The sequence below is a fragment of the Bombus bifarius genome, unplaced genomic scaffold, assembly GCF_011952205.1.
Source record: "Bombus bifarius isolate JDL3187 unplaced genomic scaffold, Bbif_JDL3187 scf7180000008325, whole genome shotgun sequence".
NCBI classification, from domain to species: Eukaryota; Metazoa; Arthropoda; class Insecta; order Hymenoptera; family Apidae; genus Bombus; species Bombus bifarius.
This window is the reverse complement of record NW_022884593.1, coordinates 354,391-378,493: the sequence shown is the minus strand read 5'-3', so window position 1 is coordinate 378,493 and position 24,103 is coordinate 354,391. Positions and strand designations below refer to the sequence as shown.

Genomic DNA, 24,103 nt, shown 5'->3' with positions numbered 1-24,103 from the left:
AATCTTTATTGAATACATGCAGACATATTGTAAATTCTATAATTATATATTTCAGAAGCTTTTATTTTTAAAATTTTCATTGATATGTTTCTTTTTAACACGAATATATACTTATTTTTAAAACAATACTTTGTTATTTATTAGCATAATGCATGTTTCATATGTTTATAATTAAATATAAATATAGCAGCCAATTAATCAGATCATTCAAGTGATAGAAAATAACTTGAATATTAGAAAAACAGTAACTTATACATATGTTCAAAAATTACTTATAAATATAATACTGCTAATACATGATAGAAAATAAAACAATACTTCCTTATTCGTTAGACAAATTATTTTGGAATATATTATTTTACTAATGTACTTCAACTGTACTCAAAATCATTCCTGCCCAAATTAACAAAAATGAAAGTCGTGCAAGGAGTAATGTTTTTTAACTCATAATTTTTAGAGAGAAAAAACAATGAAAGCGACTTTTTACACATATTTGTGACCATAATTAAATTTAAAAATAGTTAGTCTTTGCAATCCAAAACTAAAATTTTTAACAGTTAGTCTACAGGTGTGTCTTCCTAACTATTGTATTCTTTCTTAAGAAAATATACATATGTATACCATTATGTTATCTATTGTTTAAAATCTATTTATAATATTATATTTTCTTTTTTTCTCAATTATGTAAATAATTTGTTTATTTCAGCTTCTAATTGCTACTATACTATAAAGAAAAAAATTGGATTTTTGAATTATAGAATGAATAGATATCCATGAGAATACTGATTGCAATATTCGCAACAGCATTAAATTAATATTTATAAAAAATATTACATGTATATATATGTATATATATTACATGTATATATATATATATATATATAATTACATATTTACTACTATTACTTTTGCAGTAAGTACGATGAAATACAACATTGTGAAAAGAAAGTATTAAATTTCAATGTTTTAATTTCAATGTGATACATTAAAGAAGCAAATTTAGAAAAAATATTTCATTATTTATAGCTTATAGACATATTTGTGATGACTTTTTTGATAATGAAAGAAGATAAATATTATATTTCCAAAAAAAAGAACGATCGTATTGTTCAACATAAGACTTTTATTTTGATTCAATTAATTCAATTCAAGGATCTTAATTGAAATTTGTAAGAATCAAAATGTCTCACTCTGCATATTATAGTATACATATCCGGCATGTGTGAATTTAAGAAAATGGACTAATTTTTTGTAAAACACCTTCCATATAAAGTGTTTTGATAATTTCATTTTCGTGTGTGTCCTTATTCTAAATTCCTTTCGGATTATCTTAATTTTTATGTCGAATCTTCATAATTCTCTATTTTTTCCAAGACTTTCTAAGGTCTTTTTATATTTATAATCATCACAGGAGTGAATAACCGTCAGTAGTAAACAATTTTGGTACAATGTAACAATAAAAAAATAACTTAAAATCGATCAATGTAAAATGATTAACATCTTGTTTAAACGTAAAGTAGTAATATAAAATTGCACAAAATTTAGGTTGTATTATGTTTATTAATCAGAAATTAATTTAGATCCTACTCGTAATCTTGTTTGTTAGATTTTACTATAACAAAAGGTATTAACAAAATAACATGGAGGTGAATTTTTTTGCGTTCTTAATCGCGCATAGGGTGATCTAAGGTTTGCAATGGATACAAAAAGATATGGCAGTGGAAGACCTTCATTTTATATCCCTATAAATATCGTTAGCTTACAAAAATGATAATATTTAATTTATATTAGAAATATGAAAATAGTAATAGAAACTGGAAATTAGAATACAAAAACAATCCTTATCATTTTGTGCAATTTTAACTTTTTATTTCTACTATCTTATAACAAAAGAAAGTATTGAACAAAATGCATCGAAAAAATTAATATAATATTACTTATAAAAGAAAGTTTGATACCAAAATTATTTACTATATAACTTTCACATCCTTGGAATGCAAACAAAAATATTTGCAAGATTGTATATGTAATACTAAAAATTGTGATGTGATTAAGATTATTTCTTCCTTCTTCCTTTAATATATTGTGATCAACAATTTCCTTTTAGAAGTGTTTCACTAATGTATTATAACATTAAATACAAAGAAAAAGAAAAATGTAAAAAACAAAAATTAGTTTTTTTTTTTAGAAATTTTATACTTACGTTCGCTATATTTTTTTTCTCAAACGTAATTAATCTATAATACACAATATTTTTTTCTTAAATAGATATTAGTTCGTTAGAAATATTTTGTTGCTATTGTTTTTAGTGAATACGTTCATGCAAGCGATATAATAGATCGTACAATGCTCGTAAATATTAATAGAACGACTGCGCAACGGAATGACATATTACCTACGAGATTAATCGAAGCAGTCAGGTACATTTTCCATTTTAATTAATTTCTCTTCTAAAAATAGCTGAAAATAATACCCATTAATAACGCTTAAATTGCAGCACCATGTGAAAGAAGAGTTCAACACGATCATATATATGTGACGCAAATTAAATACTTTTTTCTTCCAATACTTAATACAAGGATTCTGTAAACTTTAACTTCGTTACAGGTCTCAAATCTCTTGCAATCTACAAAATTTATATTAGCTATTAATTAGAGGCAATCTCGTAATATTAAATAAGCCTTATTCAGCTTAATTTAATGGAAGGCAAAACATTTGCTTCAAGAGCCCTTTCTTCGGACTTTCATCTTCCTCATCATCGTAATTGTGTTCATCGTAATTACTAATGATCTCATTGTTATTGCTAAAGCCGTACGTAACATCTGTGATACTTAGAGAACTGGAGCATATCGGATTTTCGTACCGGAATGGAAAAGGTGGTGATAACCGATATTCGTTATAATTATTGTCGTTCTCATTCTCTTCGGAGTATGTCATTAAAAAAACATTGTTATGATAACCTCGATTTCTTGAGCCGATGTTCAATAGGGGATCGATTCGAAGCTTCGCAAGTTTGTCTTGTAATTCGTACATGTAACATGACTGTAATTGTTGCTGATTTTGAGTATGACGTGGCACAATAACAAGCGGTTCTTGTCACACGCAGTCTTCTAAAGACATAAGTAATGGGTTCACATACTCAAAGCCTTCGAATTCGCTTTGATCGATCTTGTCGATCACTCTCCTGCAAAATATTTATTTATTTATTATTTATTATTATCAATATATGTATTTATCTTATTAAGAAAGCTTATTCTAGTTTATAAATATATGTTTAAAGAAAAAATATGTAAAGCTAATACAAGTATAAAAGCTTAAGACATATCGTTGTCTATTGTATAAAAATAAAAAAACTTCAAATTGATTTATTTAAAATGGCATTCAAATTATTGACACAATTTCCACAGAAACTAATATTTTAATTTACTTGAACTGAATTAAATTAAAATTTTCAATAATTTTTCTTTGAACTATATATTGTCTTTTCTTTCACATTGAACCATATATTGTCACAAATCACTATTTTTCCAAATGTTATTCTATATTATTTATTCTAGTCATATAGACAGAGTTAGTTAAAACACGGGATCACACAACTTCCTAAGTTGTTACAGGAAATTCAAAACTAGCTTATTAATATATATATATATATATATATATATATATATATATATATATATATATATATATATATCGGGTTTACATTAGGGTTAGGTTAGAATTTACATTAGGTTAGAATTAGGGTTAGGGGCGTGAAACGAATCTTCGTTTGGATTACATGTTGTCGTTATGCAACAGAGAAGACATTGACTAGTGCAAATACGATTATCATAGAACTGGACAAGTAACCGTGGTAATCAGACACTCGAGAAGCTAATGACAATGATCCCAGGCTCAATAACGAAACCGCGGTCGACGGGATGATAGATGAACGTGCTCACAAAATCTAAGTCGGACGCGTAATATTCACTGGTCGTAAGGTGTTACTCTTTTCGTCGATGAGATCGCAAGAAGGAATGAATTTCCGTCCCGATGATGCCACAGAGGAAAACTATGATGGAGTGTATCTAAGGGCACGACATCATCGAATTCGTCGAGAAAAGCCTTCGTTCGGAAAGTAAGGGAAATTGGCGTTGCTGCTAATTGGTCAATCTCCATATCGGTGGTTAGAAAAAGATGCTAGTTGCCCTCGAGAGAAAGTTGCTAGTGGGAGACGTTGTTCGTTGGGAAAATAGGTCTCCGCTATCTTCTCCTAGTTGGGACAAAGACTGTTTGTTTGACAGACTTAAGATTTATAACGGACCCTCAGGCTAGCTGAACATGTACTGCGGAGACGCATCGACATCTGGCAATCATCTTACTCGAAGAATAGGGTCTGCGTGTGGCGAGCTACGGGACAGAGACCGTTGGAATGTTTACTATCGCGGGTTACAACTATTTCCTTTTTAAGGAGAGCTATAGAATTACTCCATGCCTTTGTTAGACAAAGCGTTCATCCCGTAACCGCGGCTACGTTCGGCGACTGGCTGTCGCCTCGAGCCCAAGCTCATTATCACAAATCTCGAACAAATACAATCGGATCGAAAGACGACAATTGTTTAATTACTCCTATGATAGAATCTAGATTACGGTGTTAGGGGATTATCCCGAAGTTCCAAAGGGGAGGCTTCGATGTCCTTTCATCTCCGACATATATATAAGTTATATATATAAGCTTATTCTGAGTTAGGAAACTTAATATTAAAGACAACTACTTAAAATTTTATTCTTAGTTTAAAACATAAAGATAAATTAGTAAATTCTTTTTAACAAAACTTACGGATCATCCGGTGTTAAATGAACTGGTTCATCTGTAAATTCTGGTGGGAAGTTTGCTAGATCACGATCAGAATCTAATCTTGGTTTATAAGGTGGTGTTACTTGTTTCTGCTCCAACTGAAAATTTATTAATTATGTTTAATATACGAAATACATTTCTTGCATAATTAATATCATACACAAGGCATTTGAAAATGACTTATTACAACCATCGTGGCATTATTCTACATCTCTGGATCAATAGAGATTTGTAAAAAAAAAGTTCGAGATTTTACAATTAGCTTTTCTCAATTTTTACAGCCTCGCTATATCTTTATATATATACTCTATGCTTTAACATTCTAATATATTTCCTTTTATATTATTAGAATTACCATTTCCCAATCTATTGCTTTGAAGAAGGGATGAGCAACAATATCAAGAAAAGCAGTTGGCCTTTTACCACAACCTAATCTTTCGTTTGGATCTTTGCAAAGGAAACCTTTAAGCACGGATGCTGCTTTGACCGATAACGATCTTGGTATACGAATTGTTTTCTGCAAAATAACTTGGAATAGATAATCTTCGGTATTTTGGTCTGGATTTTCTGACGCGCCCGCAATATCAAATGGGCTGCGACCTGCAAGCATTTCATACAGAAGTACACCAAGTGCCCACCAATCTACAGAGAAACTGTAATCTTCACCCCGCAATATTTCAGGCGCTATATAATTCGGAGTGCCACAGAACGTAGCGGTTGTATCACCCTCTCTAACGCCTTCCTTGCACATTCCGTAATCAGTTAATTTCACGTGCCCTTCGTGATCAAGTAGTACGTTGTCTAACTTTAAATCTCTATATATGATACCTGCACAAAGAAATCATACATTACAATCAATACAAATACATTGTACATTGTACATACATCTCGTACATTGAATATATTCATGTATCATCCGATTATTGAAAAATCATGTTAACAATGGATTTATTCTAGAAAATTTAAATCTAAAATTATGTTATTATTCCCCATATAATTATTACTTTACCGTTTTCAATTTTTAATTGTTTTTGTACATCAAAAATTAATCAAATAAATACAATTTTGGAGATGATTTGATATAGTATCAAAGAAACATAATAAAAAGATTCAGTGGAATATACAAAATTTAACAAAGGATATTTCAGTGAATTGTAACAAACATAATTAAATGATAAAATTTTGCCATCATTTTAAATATTCAAAATTTAAGCATTAATATTAATGTAATTATATATAGAATATGTAATCTCTTCCTATAGAAACTATACCAATATGTTCTGTAACTAAGAATAATAAAAAGTTTATAGGCTTATATATGACTCCTATTTCCTATTTTTATTAATAACTACTTACTAATAACTAAAGAAATGAAACCTAGATAGAGATTTGTTTAACCTACTAAACGTTATAACCAATACTTCATTTTCATCAACTAATTTTATTTATTATTGTATATTATGTGCACTCTATGCAATATTTTCAAAATTCTTTTAAATAAAATCCCGCAATTTAATTATTTTGCTTTTTGCATTATTTCATTTTTAAAGGGAAATTAGGCCTAGTTCTTTCTGGAAATAAAAAGGAGCATTTCTTTTACCTTTTTCGTGCAAAAAGTTCAAAGCGAGACTAATTTCAGCTGCATAAAATCGGGCATGTTCTTCCGGAAGACGGCGTTGTCGTTGCATATGGAACATCAGATCACCACCGCGTACAAACTCGATCACAAAGAACAGACGAGAGGGTGTCTGAAAGCATGAGTGAAGTCCCACAAGGAAAGGATGATTCGAGGCGGTTTCGAACACGTGTTTTTCCGTTTGCACCCAATCAATGTCCTCGTCATCAGTTACTAAGGCCTTCTTAATTACTTTCATCGCATAAATCCTCTTTGTACGCTTCAATTCAACCATCAAAACTTTCGCATAGGAACCACGACCGATTACCCTAATCAGTTCGAAATCATTTAACGAGTATTGCCTCTGCATATCATTTGAATTATCAGCATCATTTAATGTATCCAACGGCAATTCCTCCCTTTCTTCACTTCCAGTTCCTAAAAATATATTTAATTCAATAAGTAATCAGATGTATAAATAAGTCTAATCTTATTTTATAATATCTTTTGAATAATAGGTTCATCTGTTTTTATGAAGAAATACTAAAATATTGATTTAATATAGATTGCTTATTTTAATATTTTGTTAAAAATCTTTAAACATATAATATATTATGTTGTTTAATACAGTTTAATCAATAAAAGATTGTTCTCAACAAAAAATTCTACTTGTATTGTTCAACAATATTCTACTGTTACATTTTTAATAATTTATGTACCATCAATATCAAATTCTTATATACTTTCAAATAATAAATCTTTCAGATGCGCCCTTTTGAATTTCCAGACAAATAATCATAGTTTACAACTAATAAAATCATACAAAGTTCATAACTTGTTTTTTTATAATTATCTTGTATATTAACACATAAATAAATTTTTTGCAAAATTATTTGCAAAATTTTTATATATTTATAAAATTATCAATTGAAACCTGATATATTTCAAATTGTCGATAGTCTCCTTTTTGTAATACTGTTTTACGATTCCTAACGAAAGGAAGGTAAAATTCATTTTCTTCTTAAAATTTGCATATAAATATTCAAATATCCTTACGATTGCGTGAATGCTCCTCAATAATTGGTGACTCTGGTATCTCATCCTCTAGATGAGCTACTGGGCTGCATTGAACAGAATCAAGCTGTTGTTGATCGCCATTTCTGTCGATCGTCTGCGATTCGGTGCTTGGCATCTGCTGCTGTTGTTGCTGTTGAACACTCAGGCATGGTTTGCGCACCACCTTGTGACATTTCTTGTGCACTAGTAGCTTGCACTGAATACATTTGAACCCCTGCCGACCTAGCCCCCAAATCCGATCCTGGCAGAACGCGCAAAACGCTCGCTACGAAAGTTAGACAAGAAATTATTTGCGAAAGTCACTGTTTTCACATTTTGAACATAACTCGAGTATCGTATGAAATCTTGAGAATAAGGAAGCAAGCTAACTTAATTGGAAGGTCAAATTATTGCTTAGGACTTCTTGTTTAAGGAATAAAAATATTATATTTGGTTCACTTTTATATTCGCAATATTATGTATTAATCCTTTCCTAAATAATAGGAATACAATAAAAGTAGATTTTTGGTTTAACAATAATTCCAGTTTTTTAAAAAGTATTAAATACTAATATATTAACAAGAACTTTACAGTTCTTATTAAAACCTTAACTTTTGAACAAAAAGCCAGATACTAAAAATTTTTGCATCTAATCAACATTAATATTATAATATTTCCAAATTCTCCTTTGTTACAACATGTATATAGAAAATTCAGTACCATCAAATTTCCATCGAAAACTCTAAGAACACCATCATTCATACAATCAATTTTCTTAATCATTGCCTACAAAAGTTCTATTCTACTCATATAGAAATTACTTATTCCTTTTGCAATTGTAAAACTTTTTACTTATAATAAATCAATAAACTTGTTATTTAATATAAAGTTATTGAAGTTATTTAACTTCTATCAAATAGTACTATCACATTCTTACTTTTACACACTAAACATTACACATGAACCATTCATCTCTGGGAACGACCTACGTTATTTAAATAACAGAAACATTATTCTCAGTCTTAGGTATTCAATGGACAAATCATTACTATAATCAACGATTAAATATAGCATTTGATGTTCAACATTCACTAGCCAGCAAGTTCCTCTGAGCAGAAATTATAATTTTATCCATCTGTGCGATCTGAATGATGATGCATTGCAAACTTGTGACACAGTATAATTGTGCGTGAATGATGTGTGGAAAATGAAAACATAATAATGAGCTAAAAAAAAGAGGGGGGGGGGGAGTAACAGTGGAGCAGTAAGTTGAATGAAATGATGCTTACCCGATTGAAACGTTTCGCCTGAAATATATGACCATTCACTCGGTACAGCTTCCTCCATCTACGAGCGCCGCGTCTGTAGATGCTTCCTTTGGAAAATGAAAAAACATAAATATCACGAATGAACCAGAGAATTGATCTTCAATATTTGTCCTGATTTTGTTCTCTTTTTTAATTTCAGTTTCTCTTATTACTTCATCCGAAATACTAATTGAACAAAATAGGCATGTGTAGGCACGTGTCAACGATATTACATGCGCTATCGTAGAGATTCGAATGCTTTTAACGTTAGTTTCTCCTTAATTATGGCAATATAACACGAATTTCATTTAAAGTTATAGTACAATCTCGTTTATAAAGTTACAGTATAATTGCATTTAAAGTATATTCCCGTTGGAATACCGCATTGAAAGATTTGCAGTAAAACTGCGATTGGCTGAAGTCCCTCCATATTCCCCGATAGTCAAAACTATCCAACTATTGTACAATCTTATAAAGGCAAAACAATCGTGTATAAAACTTGTAAACACGATAAGGTCATCTTGATATTTAAGCGCGCGATATTTGAAATTAGAAATATTGACAAACGCAGTAGAAACATATTAATCGTAATTAGAATCTTCTGTTCGGATTTTGTTAACATGTTAACATATTGAAGTCCAACGTTGCGTTGACCCAACATTTTATATTTTTATTTACATCATCAAATTCTGTTTTCTAATATTATGACTAGAATGGGAATTCCAATTCCTTTTAATATTTCGCTCGCTGTTTCATTTATTCATTTTTTCATTTATTTATAATATTACGATAAACTATGGCTTGGTCCTTAGTGAGTTAATATATATGTTACACCTGATCTTTGATCTGTACGATATTTAGCATCACATGATCCAAAGATTCAAAAGATCCAACACATATATAAAATTTCATTTTCGATAATTATCGAAATATAAAATTTTATATTAACACTCAGATACTTATACATTTTTAAACATTAATTCGGAATTCATTTTTCTATTGATTTTCTACATGAGTAACAAATTGACAAAAAGTTTTTACAGAATCGTAATTAATTTGACAAAACCAAAAAGTCTGTTAATCTTTATCGTATAAATAAAGAATCAGGTGTACATATAAATTCATGTAAGTGATGAAACTAAAAATAAGCGCGCTAAGATTATCCATGTTTTATGAAAACTAAAACAGATCTGCTTGATTTTAAATGTAGCAATATAACATTCGAAAAGAACAAGCATCGACGGAAGAACAGAACGATTCTCCTCAACGTTCTCCATTTTCTTTTATCAACAGTTGATATAGCCAGACTACTCATATTCCTTTATAACAAAATCTTAAACTTATTGTTAATTGAACAACTCGCTGGCTAGTATTATTGAAAAATCGTTGAATCGTGAAATACTGTATGTTAATAGGTTAGAAATTTGTTTCTTTGGTGGTGAAAACTCACTGTCTTCTCCCTGACAGGGCATTCCTGGCGCAGGCGGCACATTAGGAAAAACTGTAACAAAAATAAATAATTTTTCACTCTCATATCATGTACTGCGTTTTCATTCTGTTAATTAAAATAACACAGACTAAGTTTGAGATAGGAATATGAACATCAAAAAAAACAACTATATACTTCTTTAAATAAAAATTTTATTTGACCTTACTGTTCTTCTCGCGTATTCTTCAGCTCATAATGACCCTTGCAAAAAGAGATTAATGTTTTACAAATATTATGGAATTTATATGATTCGTGTTACTTATTATTTGTAGAAAAAGACACTTTTATGATTACGAGAATAAACATAAAATTGAAACAAATCTGAAGAGAACAGTATGGTTGAACTAGAAATTTTACCTTGAATCCTAGAATATTATATGAATATCCTAGAATATCCTAGAAATACACAATAAATATATAATAAATTGAACATGACTAACTTGTTATGTATAGTATAATATATAGAATCTCTAATTTATTGTAGTGCACTCAGAACGATCAAAAACCCAGCTGTAAGGCACGAAAAGAATATCTTATGAATATTCAGTCATGCAAAACAGGCATCACTATGATAATTAGTCCGGGGATCTACTCTTTCCAATAACTAATTCATTACTAGATTTTTGTTTAAATTAATACGCTTTTGCTTTACGTACATTTACAACGGTTAACGTGACTTTCTTTGCCACTTTTGTTTGATCTACAAGAAGAAAGATTTCTACTTTAGTTTCGGAAAAAGATTTTCTTTTCTATGGAGGTAGTCCAAACGGCATAACACATTCAAAAATAAGAAAAACAGCAGTACATTAAAAATTGAATTTTCTAAAGATATAAATAATATGCTATAGAAACCTGAAATAATAAATAAAAATTAATTGTATTAATAGAGTAGTAGTAATTATATTAGATTTTGTAAACATGTAAATAACATGCTATTTATTATAGAAATCTTAAATAATAATTTAACGTTAATTACATTAATAGATAGAAGACATCTATCACGTCAGGAAATTTTGCTTCATGCTAAGAAATTTTATATTACAGGGATCAAATGCAATGCATTCATTTCAATGTTAGTACACGTATTGTCGAAGCAAGTAAACAAATTAGAAAAAATTAATAAAATTAAAAAGTCTTTGAGATAAAATATTTACTATAATAATATAATGAAATTAAAACAGATTTGAATATCCAACACATTCAACTTTTAGCGATTCATATTCACAATTGCGAAATTTTTCATTATAGGTGAGACGTGAAATAAATCAAGTATATATCGAAATATAAACATGCTTGACTTGTTATTATGACAAATTGTATTTAGTATAAATGATAATTAAAAGTAAGGGAATAATATAAATCGTAACAATACAATATATGAAGTTCTCGATATAAAATTGATCAATTTAACCCGTTCATACTCAATATTTCATATATGCAATATTGGATTTTAAAAATTCTAAAGATTCTAAAAATTAAAAAAATTATAAATTTATTTTCGGTAAATTTTAGTGCATTATGTCTCCCTTACTATTGTTAATAATTGGCAGAAATGAATTATTCCTAAAATCTAAAGAAAAATTTTATCTTAGAAGGCTAAACATACATACATATGTATGTAATGATACAATTTGAATTAACATAAAATAATTAAATATTTTGTATGAATATATAAAAAGAATTATTTTTATACAAGTTTTCTTGTACATAGGGGACATTACATAGTATATATACTTTTTCTATAGTTGCAACAATGAAGAAGGTCAATAACATTATCTTAGTAAATGGTAATCGAAACTTCTGTAATGTACTTCTATAGAATTAATATTTTATTAGCTAATTGTATACACTATTTTTTTGTGGCGACATTTTGTCATTTATTTGTTTTGAAGTGGTTTCCTAATATTTCTTATCATAATGTTTGCAAATTGGAATATATCTAGTAAATAAAACCATTAAAAATTATTTTTCATTAATACACGCGGCCTAACATTTTTATTCATATTTAAACTGTCCAATTTTGAAAACCCTATGAACTTCTCAACCAATTCCAAATAATATAATAGAAAGTATATGTATGAAGATTACATAAAAATACGATATGCGTATACGATATGTATATTTTTATTGATTTTTTATAGTAATCACACTGTACGAAATATTTTAATATAAAATAGCTAAAAATGGAAAAGACCTGTTACGTCCAAATATACGAGAATTATACATTATGAAATATATGTGTGTACGAACGAAGTTTTGTAGAAGCCAAAAGTACAACTGTTAAGCCATCGAATATTTTAATATTTTAGATCTAATATTTTTAATTATTGAGATGAAATAACAATTTTACTAATATGAGAGTGATATTAAGAACATAATAAATTTTAAAAATATTCTGCGATACGTGGAAAATGTAACTTATCGTATTCTTTGTCTGTAGTCTTCGTACAGAACAAATATTACGTATATTCAAAGTTAGCAACTGTCTAGTGACTTATGAAGGTGGCTATATATACGCATGACTATATATATAGTCACAAAATTATAAAGCTGCTCTTCATAGCTAACGAACAGTCCACTTATATAAAAGCATAAAAAATAATTTGAACCACGTTCAACACATTTTGATATATCATATATAACAATAAATGGAAATACTAACGTAGATCGTGCATAACGCATATCGTCGTCATAACGTTATATCTATATTTCTGTTTAGCTCCGTTTAAAACATGGACAAAGTAAAGATGCCGATATTAGGATAATATACGCAACGTGTTCCAACACTACTTCCAAATCGTGTAACAAAGATAACGATCTATATTAGATCTGGAAACTCGTCGCCTGCCACACAAAGTATATCTCCTACTGTTACTTTCAGTCCAGAACCTGATCATAAAACGCGGCCCGATAACGGATAACATTAAATTCGATTGATGCGATCGTTGTTATCGCTTTTATCGCCGTAGACCTCGCTAGCGTAGTTGCAACCGTTGTTTTCAATGTCCGCCGTTTTGTCTCGAGCGCGTTAATCGATCGCTCGAAACTATCGAACTGTGAAGCTACTATTATAGGAATTAAAGGAAATCTTTATATGCTGTTCCAATTTTCACGGCGAAATAAAGGGTAATATAAAAGAAAGGTCAGTAATTGGTAATTTAAGAGCATATCGTAATGTAAGAGAAAATATCTAGTGACATATTGTCAAGTGTTTAGTGCGCATATATTGTGCGCATATTTAATTTGGCATGAAATATCCTCATAAATAATGATTATAAAATGTTTGTTGACAAAATTTAAATTTTTAGTAAAGAACTAAATAGAACATCGTAACATCTTAATATTATTCAAGTCATTTAGCTGTCTTAGAAAGTAATTTGAAACTATTTAAACAATTTAAAAATTGTAAATTATTTGAGCGATTCAATTATTTCAACATTAGATCCAGATTCAATACTACATCTAGATTAGTTTGAAGTATTCTTACACGTACACCAAACGATGGCACAAAACGATAAAAAGATTAATCAATAATATTAATAAACAATGATACAAACTAAATTCATTATCAATCAGTATATCATAAAATTTTTTAACAATTTATTTTTTACAAATCATATAAATGAAAACTAAAACAATAGCAATTAATTACAATACTTTTTATTCAAAACACTTTTATGAAATATTTGTATAAAATACTCATGAAATACCACATAGTTTGTAAATCAATAAAACAATTTTGATTTATTTAAAATACACGTCCTTTTACTTTTTTATAAAAGATTAAAATTTAATTACTTTGAACAACATACTTTTATTTTTCTTTCATAAATTAAAAAATCCGTATATTTCACCGTAGAGTATTCTTCTCAGTTACTTTTCTATCGACTCTTTAAGATATATAATACATATGTTCTATATGTTAAAAAAAAAGAAAAACAATTTATTAGTATATATATATATATATATATATACTAATTAATATATATATATATATATAAATAATATATATATATATACTATATATTAGTATATATATATATATATATATATACTAATAAATTGTTTTTTTTTTATATATATATAGTATATATATATAGTGTATATATATATATATATAGTATATATATATATATATATATATATATATATATATATATATATATATATATCGAACAAACATTTATTTCCCAATTAGTGGAGTAAAGCTGCAAAAATTATTGAGATATTAATTGTAAATATTCAAAAAAAAGCTACAACCTGAAAAAGCTTTTTATTTCAATTTCATTGAATTTTAGTTAGAAAAATATAGAAAATCAAGCATCATTTTTATTCAGCTGAAGTATTCTAAATCTTCTCTATGAACAGAGAAGATTGAAAACAGATCTTTCAAATTTATGTTACAAAAGACAGCAACAAATAAAAGATAAAAAAGAAATTTTATATATCATATAAATTCAAAAGATAAAAATATTCTTTTTTTGAAAGTGAATACAATATTAAAATCATCTTCGTTTCCTTAAATGAGCTTCTTCATAGTTTTTCTCCTAATATAATACCCTTTAGCATCCTACAAAAATGTGTAACTTTCATATACATATGTACATATATTTTACATCTTTCTTGCCTTAGTCTTTTGAAAACAAAGGTAAGAAAATATTCTGAGTAGTCAATTGTAACTTGTAGTAGTGTACTAAAAGTACACTAATTTGAAAGAAAAAGATATTATATAGGCGATGTTTCATTTATTTCAGATTTTTAAATAGCTTACAATTATTTATTTTTAGTAATAGAAAAAATTATGCCGGATCAAAGTTAGTTGGTTCAAAATTGTGATTCATGATTTTCTTCTCTTAAAATAATTTTATTCGTGTTTTGAAGGATAACAATACCTTTCTCAAGTGAAATTAGATGTATAAAAAGTTATTGAAGCATTTTAACTTCAAGATATTTTAATTTTAATTGTTAAATTCATGAAGTTAAAATTAAATGTAGAAAATATCGATTGATATTTGAAAATATCAAATCCCGCTTTTAAAAAATGCCGCTGTCCTTCAAAACTTGAAAAAAGAAATGACGTTGGAAGATGAAAATCATAAATCACAATATTGATCACTCTAAACCAACTAACTTTATCCTGATACAATTTTTCTACCAATAAAAGTAATTATTTATATATTTAGAAATCTAAGATAATTATAGTACCCTATATATATTATAGAAGAACTATACTATTTTTTTATATATTAAAGATTTCTAGAATTTTGCGAAGTTGAATTCACTTGTTTTTAATGTAAAATGAAAAATTTCGGTACATTATGATATTAACTAAAAATATGAATAACGTTGATAAGATTTAATTTAACATATTCGCGATGACGTGATCCAGCATAAACAAAGAAAATTTATACAAAACCGTATACATGCTTATCTCCATAACGAATTTAAAAAGTTTCAGTCGCTGGCCAAGTAGTTTGCATCATATTCAAAAGTTTCTCAATAGAAAATTACAGAGCAAGCACATTGGATTGAATTATTAAGTTTCTTGTATCTTTAAGCATCGCAATCTTATTTTCAGCGATTCTGAAAAGTGTATTATGTATAGTATTTTGAAAAAATATATTAACAGTATCTATTTATATTATCTTTCGGAAATTGTTATCGAATATTTTCGTCTATGTATTTACTTATAAGGAGATTATGTTTGTACGTCCTGGGTAGCAACATTAGTGGAAAAAATTAACGTGTAAAAGATCATAATCTGAACCTCAATGTTCATAAACTGCTGTTTCATCTTTTGATAGCGAGAATTAAAAGATAAAAATTGACGAACAATAAAACCAAAAAGCAAATAAACCTAAAAAATATAATAATGAAAGTATCATGAGAAATATAGTGTAAGCCACTTAAGTGAATATTCTGTACAGTGCATAAAATGTAATGTATGGATATATGAGAATTGCACCGCATGTAGAGCAGAAGATGATCTTCAATATTACCTTTAGTCTAGATGGAGGGCAATATCGTATAGTGTATAATACAGTTCTAGTCAACGCATGAACTAATATCGGAAAAAGAGATTTTGTTTTAGTTTATTTTTATTAATTTGGACACTACGTTTGAACTTTCGAGTTTTTGTTATTTTTTGTTCATTATGAATTGATTAATTAATAATCCACAAATTCCTTTTCATAAATTCTCTAGATTCTGAAGAATTAAAATAATTAACTGTAGAACTATTTTATACAAATTCTATCCAAACAAAAACGAAATTAATAAACAACCGTTAAATTAAAAGGAACTTCTTACATATTAATAATCATAACTATAACTTGTTTTCAAATATTCATATCTTAATAAAAATGTTCGGTTTCTCTTTAATAAATCGAGAATTCAATAAACTTGTATTCTCAAATAAAATTTACTTTCAATAAAATTCATAAATATTGATAAAACATTAAAAATAATATTAATTAATTAATTTTCGAATGCGAAAGCACGTCATATGTTAAATATCTTAAACTGAAACAACAAACATAATACAATTTATTTGTATGCACAGAGACAGTGAAAAATGCAAGCTAGAATAGATAAAATAAGCGGATACGTAAGAGTCTCAAGTAAGAAAAAGACACTAGATTTCTCTCGATCGACATCGATCGGCTTCCTTCTGTACTCGACTCATTGCTCCATTCTTACCACTAAAAACCAGCTGCTCGTCTAAATCAATACCTATATATCGTGCAATCTGAAACTATCTATAAAACCAGGAAAAGAGAGAGAGAAAGAAAAAGAAAACTAAGAAAACAATAACTTCCAGTAAGTAATTAGAACAGAGTATTCTATTATCGTGCTTCGTAGCAACAAATAATCGGCCTTTTTAAAGATTGAATTGCCTTTAGCGCGGAGCCAGGTGAAAACCTACCCCAGGTGATGTCGTTGAACCAAAACTGCGAAGATCCGCTTGTATCATCGATCAAAGATGGCATAGTCGGTGCAGAATCCGGCTGAGGATTACACGGCCCGTGAACACGACATGTACTAGTCCCTATACCTCGATTAGCGGTCGCGTACATCATCTCTGTTGCAGTAACCTCATCGATATCAACCTCAGAAGTATCATCGATGCCTTTATCGCAGAGTAACTTAATCCTAGACGAGGAGGTTCCAGGCTGCGCGAATATATCGTCACGAGGACTGTTATGAGGCGAACATTCTGTTCTCAAACCGGCAATAGGCTGTTCGTATTCCGCTGAGTCGCTACTGGGCGACGGCGGGTAGGTGCTGGTGCTTGATTTGATTGGTCGATCTCGTGGCAGGACTTGGATAGCAGTGGACGAGGTGGAGGGTCCTCCTTCGACGCCAGGAATCCTTCGCCCAACAGCAGCTGCAGCCGCAGCCGCTGTAGCCGCGGAGTAAGAATAGAAGGAACCACCCTGTATCATCATACTGCAGGGTGGTTCCTCCACTGCGACACCAGGCCCTGTAGGCACGCCAGAGGAAGAGCCAGCGAGCTCACCTTGCACTTGCTGCACACCGTACATTCCCTGTGAAATTCCCGTCTCAGCTTGGTGATACTGTTGTTGCTGGTGCTGATGCAATGTCTGATGCTGTTGTTTATCTTTCTCGCGACGTGGCGACCGACCCCGATCGCTAACCGACGTTGCGCTCCAATAGCCCCACGCCATTTTAATTTAGTAGTATTTATCTTGAAGTATTTTTGTTTCGTCTATCCTGGCTGTCTAATATCGTCCAGCAGTAATACACCACTGGCTCCCGTCTTTTACTCGCTACTACCCTCTAACTCCCACCCCAAATTTTCCCTACTTTCCTTCCTAGAGGTAGATGCGCACGCTCTTTCTCTATCTCTGTCTCGTTTCAACTGGATATCTTTGCCCGGATTGTCTCTCTCCTTCTTGCTCCTCCGATGATCACTGTCCTCGTCTTTTACCCGTGGCCCGACCTCTTGCAGGAGAACCCGGCTGAGAATGCGACGAGTCAGCGCGATCGATGCTGGTTTATCGCCACTTTTGCTACCTCTTCGACAGCGATTGTTAAAGCTGTGATGTCACTAACTCTCGACATGAATTGACGACCATTGAAATCTTCCACCGCGAACTGAGAGGAGTGCTCTGTTATCGTTCCACGTTTCAGGCTAATCAACGTATAATACTATCTTTCTCTCTTTTGCCTCAATTCGAAGTTTTCGCTTTCTTTACTTCGTATTTTTAGTTCGTTTCGTGGTTTTGTTTTCTTTACGTGTCTTTTTGGGTAAATTATAATCTTCTAATGTCTAAATGCGTATGAATTGAGTGTTCAAACGTACTTGCGTGAGAAAACTTCCTAGTTAATCGGTCCGCGTAAGAATATCGACTGCTGTCGCGGGATTCGTTAACTACTGCCGCCGCCCGACGCGCTTTACTCCACGAAATGCGCAAACGCTGGAATAAAGGCATACTCTGGAAAACAGGACTGTTTCCTCTTCAACAAACTACCCGACCCTTCCCCCCCCCCATCTGTTTTCAACTCTTCCTCGTCCTCAATATTCTTCGCTTATTATGGTTCCTTCTTTTTCTGTAGTGCTCTCCTCGTCTTATTATTCTTTCACTGCGTTCACTTTTCACTCTTCCATTGCGTCTTCCGATTAGCACTTTTATCAATTTATTTCATCCTTCTAATAAGCGCTCTATTCTCTAGCGTTTTAACGGAAAATGGCTTTTTGTTGGTTTCTATTGGCATTTTGAATTATGTATTTTTTGTATACTGGTTGTTCCAGCAACCATGATACAATCGGCAAGGGGATGGTTCTATGTGAAAAAATAAATTGAAAATACAAGTACAGAATAACATTTTTTCATACGGTTCTTCGTTTTTGAGAAAATCGAAGTTGAACATTTTTTTAGTATATATACGTAACTTGACTAATTACCGACTAGATACGAATAAACAATCAACAAGAGGTTATTCTGCATGCTAAAATAAGTCAAAAATATAGAATAAAATTTTGTCATTCATGGTCTTGTCTCCAAGAAAATAGAAATTGTACGTGTTTAGTTAGAAACTGACCTGGTACACGTGCATGTACTTAATCGATTTTCAAATTTCACATAACACACGCGCGCGAGCGCATTTTCTTGAGTACTAAGAATTTTGCGAAAAATGTGATTCTACATTTTCGCATGTAAAATAATCTTTTATTGATTGTTACCGCCTATCCAAACCAGAATTAGCTAATTTTAAGTATACTTAACAAATTTAAAAAATCGACTTTTTTGAAAACAAAGTGTCATATGAATAAATTTTATTCCATATTTACGACTTATTTTTTTATGTTGAATCACCCCTTTACCGATTGTAGTTGCTAGGATATCCTGTATACTTAGAAAACTTATTTGTGTAGATTAAACTTAGTATAAAAGCTGATTATTAAATGTAGCACTAATTATTAAATGCGGATAATTATGGACTTACAGTACGTAAGGAAATATGTGATGTTCTCTGTTAATTAATCATAAAGATGTAAAGAATTATTTTTAAATGTTTAAATGTTGTTACAGGAAATGCGAACGAAAACAATGGTTTAAATTCAATCCAGTTAATCAGTAAATTAAGCTCGATTCACCATTCGTGTTATTGCAACATACTACGTAAGTGTATGTAACCAGTTAGAAAACACTATGACTCTCAAACTAATAATGTTTCGTGAAATATATAAAATACTCAATTATACATATTAAATATTTATTCGGATTTTGTCATATAAATTACGCGATATATATATAATGTGAAAAATGTGACATATAATATAGTGTATATATATATATATATATAATACATACAATATATACATAGTAAGTATATATATATATATATATATATATATTATATATATACTATTCAATAAAATATGTAATTTTGTAGATTAGTATTATAAATAAATTATAATAAATATTAATATACATCTAGTAATATGCACACAAATAAATTTTCACATGTAGCATTTTCAAACTTATATTCCACTCATATACATACATATAAGGATGTAAGTAATTGAATTAAATTGTATTGTTATTTAAATTTGGCAATATTTTAATATTAATATAAAATAAATTGTTTTAGGTAAAACCTATTATAACTATATTTTAATTTGAAATGTTGCTTATTGCGCTTTAAAAGTTTTAATCCATACATTTGATAATATATTTTGGAGAATTCTTTTAAACAAAAGCTTACTACATGATTATATGGTATAGATCTATTAACCTGTATAATTAATGTATACTTTTGTTTCAAAAGAGGTATATTTATGTCCTTGTATTTGTGTCCTTTCATCTCCGACATATATATACTTCATTCAAATGTAAAAAAGAACTTTGTTAATATTTCTAAATTTCTCAAATAATAAGAAAATTTTATGAAGACACATATTATCTCAAAATATATTACGGTATAATAAACACTTACCATGTATAGTTATTTCAGTATCCTTTTCTAGTTCATAGAGACGCAATGCTTCATCCAATTCATGTTGGGAAGCAATCCTACATGGATCTCCTTCATCATCAACCCATTTCATTGTAAATTGATCTGGCCCTGCAGCACCAAATCCACATATTGTACGCATTTCTTCCCGTAAGGTGTCTACTGAAATGCCAGGAGTGATATACGTAATCTGCACTTCCCTAATACAAACATAAGTCATTATAATTTTTCTCTTTCTTTAAAAACTCATAAAATGATAAAATTTCTTGTTTTGTTACATATAATATACAATCGCGCGCGCATATCAACATGCAGCTTACAAAATTTAAAATCTTAATATTAGTTTTCATTAATGTAAAAAAAATCAATAAAAGAACATTATAGTAGAGATTATTTAAAAAGGTTAGCAAAAATTGATGGCTATGTTTATGTATATAACTTAATATGTTACTTTTATTGATGACTAAAGTTGTTCATTTTATTTTATCGAAATCCTACATGACTTAAACAATAATCTTCTTTTCTTATCTAGAAATAAATAACACTTAAATGATTTTATAAAATTATTTGATTTTAAATAATTTGATGCATCTTTAATTTTGAAGAACAATTATTATCCAAAACCATATAACAATCTTATGGAAAATACTGAATACTAGGAGTTATAATATAAATATAAAAATTATTTACATATAAATAGTTATAAATGGTCAAATAAAATCATAAATAACTGAAATAGTTATTGGTTAAGTTTTTTAAACGTTTTACCATGAAAACCTATTTTATATTTTTTTTTATTATATTTTGCCCTTTTTATTGTACTTTATTAAACTTTGTACATATATTTGGAAGCAAAATGTGTAGGATTTACTTAATTTATTAATACATAACTACTCTATCAATGTGGCTTATATATGCATAAACTCATATATTTTTATGTTTTCATTTTATATTTGATATTTATATTTTATATTTCATTTTATGTTCATCCATTATAAGCTTAGGTAATAAATGAATTTCAAATATAAATTAGAAAATAATATCACAAAAATTATTAAGTAGCTATGTAAGTAGAGAACAATATTTCTTTGTACATATTTTTATATCCATATACAATAAATCCACATAAAAATAATTTTATACCGAAAATATATACATATACACTGAATGCATGAGTACTATATACATTATAAGGTACCTAACGCTAATCCTAGCTATTACTATAAAACTGTATTAATACACATGTATCATTATTATACACAAAATATTTTATCAGCTAAGTAGTAATTTAAATAGTAATAACAATAATGGTGGTATTTTTATTGAGTTAAAAATAAGTCAATTACAAAAAGAAAATATATATATATAAACTAACTTCTTTTATTATTGAACGTTACTTGTATTAAGCTCAATAGCATTAAACTAATAATAGCATAAGTTCATGATTTCAATTAACATTGCCATATTCTAAGCAAAAATAATATCATAAAATAATATTAATTAATATCAAATTAATATTTATTATCATATATATATACTACCTTATCTTTAACAAAAAATTTTTCTATATCTATATTCCCAAATTTTCTTTACTATTTTAACTAACAATTTAATATACTTGTTTTATTAACTCTAACTTATTAAATTAAGATTCCAAATAAATCATTTGTATTACCCATTATAAACGATTTTCACTCGAATATCATCGCTTTCTATTGTCTGTGTAGGCATTTTTATTTGGTACCAGAACTCTTCTTCCTACTGAAAAAAGATTATATTATTATCAAGCAAAGCAACATTAATAGAAATAAATTAATTACACAATGATAAACATTGCAATAGATATTTGATTATAAATTTGTTATTTATTTACAATATTATACATTCTTTCCTAAATAACTTTTCTCCTCAAACTAGTAAAATATACAAATTTTGTAATTAAGATTTTTATATTCAGAAATAATATAATGTAACTGTAATGTTCCTAAATCAGTTACTATAACAGTTTATTATGACATAATAAACGAGAACGACATGATTAAGAACCTACAAATTCAAAAGAACAATTCTCTATATTTATTCTTATACGTTTTAAAGATCAATTAAAATAATTTAAACTTACAAACTAAAGTACTTAATGATCATTGTAATACACAAAAACTAGTTCAATTGAACTGTCTCAATTTTCATATACGTACAAGTTTTAATTCGAGCACGAAGATTTTCTCCGAAATATGCTTGAATTTCTACGCCAAATAAAATATTTTGCTGTATTTCTTCAAAAGAAAGAAACGCTTGTCTTATTTCATAAATTATTTGCTAGAAAAAATCATATAACAAACACAAAATTGGAAAGCACTTAACATAGCAAAACGCGTTATCACTTGGCAGCCGCCATGTTTATTAGATACACATCTTCCTAAGGAAATCTCTATTTTCCCTATAAAACGACGCATATGTATAGGTATATTCCATTTATCAGAAATATTTATCTTTCGAAAGAATTTATTAAAAAAATTTGAGCAAAAATTTAATTATCATCATTATAATTCCGATATCAACTAAATTATTTTATCTCGATTAGTTGATCGTGATCAGTCATGACTATATAATGAAAATTATTCAGTTTACTCAAAAATTATAAATATGTAATACCGCTTTTACAAGTGAATTTATATTGATATGATTTAAATTAATGTATATAACTATAATATTATACAAAATTTATATAGATGCATATAACAACGCTGTATTTAAATATTATGTACTTTTATTTTAAAATTAAATTATATATATAGTACTTGTATTTATATCTTACATGCTATTATTTAATTTTATTACAATATCTTATATATGAGTTATACAATAATTAAAATTTATAATTTATTAATACATCTTTCGTAATTTGTATCAGCAATCTATTTGCATAAGAAATTAAAAATCCTTGCTACTAGCACTTTATATTCTTCTTATTAACTTGGGATAGGATAGGTAATTATAAGAATTTTAAGGCGTGGTGAATTTCTGCAGTTATCTTCAATAACATTGCAAAAATATATAATTACATAGTAATTAAGAAATTTGTTAATAATTGCTATTTTATTAGAAAACAAATTTATATTTTACATACATATCATTTATAATTTCTTAAATAAATAAATATATATATATTTCTATCCTACGATTATTATGTCTTTTAAATAAATTCAGTTATAATCTACTTTACGAAACTATATCATACAATATTACATTTTACAAAATACTTTTTATGGATAGTGGAAATACTCTTTAATTATAAAACTTCCATTTATATACAA

At 28.5% G+C, this 24,103-nt stretch overlaps 1 protein-coding gene across 3 annotated transcripts; it reads right to left on the bottom strand.

Annotated features, from left to right (window-relative positions):
- Positions 1 to 3,021: 3,021 nt before the first annotated feature.
- LOC117212582 (atypical protein kinase C) lies at positions 3,022 to 23,210 on the bottom strand. Of its 3 annotated transcripts, XM_033457488.1 has the most exons (10): positions 22,985 to 23,210; positions 22,462 to 22,547; positions 20,769 to 20,986; positions 10,266 to 10,316; positions 8,798 to 8,883; positions 7,509 to 7,794; positions 6,438 to 6,890; positions 5,193 to 5,665; positions 4,820 to 4,935; positions 3,022 to 3,184 (listed from the first exon to the last, which is right to left on the bottom strand). In XM_033457488.1, the coding sequence occupies exons 2-10, from the start codon at positions 22,515 to 22,517 to the stop codon at positions 3,097 to 3,099; spliced, it is 1,827 nt and encodes a 608-aa protein (XP_033313379.1). In that variant the 5' UTR covers positions 22,518 to 22,547; positions 22,985 to 23,210; the 3' UTR covers positions 3,022 to 3,096. The 3 variants fall into 3 exon arrangements, with proteins under 3 accessions (XP_033313379.1, XP_033313378.1, XP_033313380.1); XM_033457487.1 differs by lacking the exons at positions 22,462 to 22,547; positions 22,985 to 23,210 and adding an exon at positions 17,230 to 18,745 and having other exon boundaries at positions 20,769 to 20,901; XM_033457489.1 differs by lacking the exons at positions 20,769 to 20,986; positions 22,462 to 22,547; positions 22,985 to 23,210 and adding an exon at positions 12,967 to 13,276.
- Positions 23,211 to 24,103: the final 893 nt, after the last annotated feature.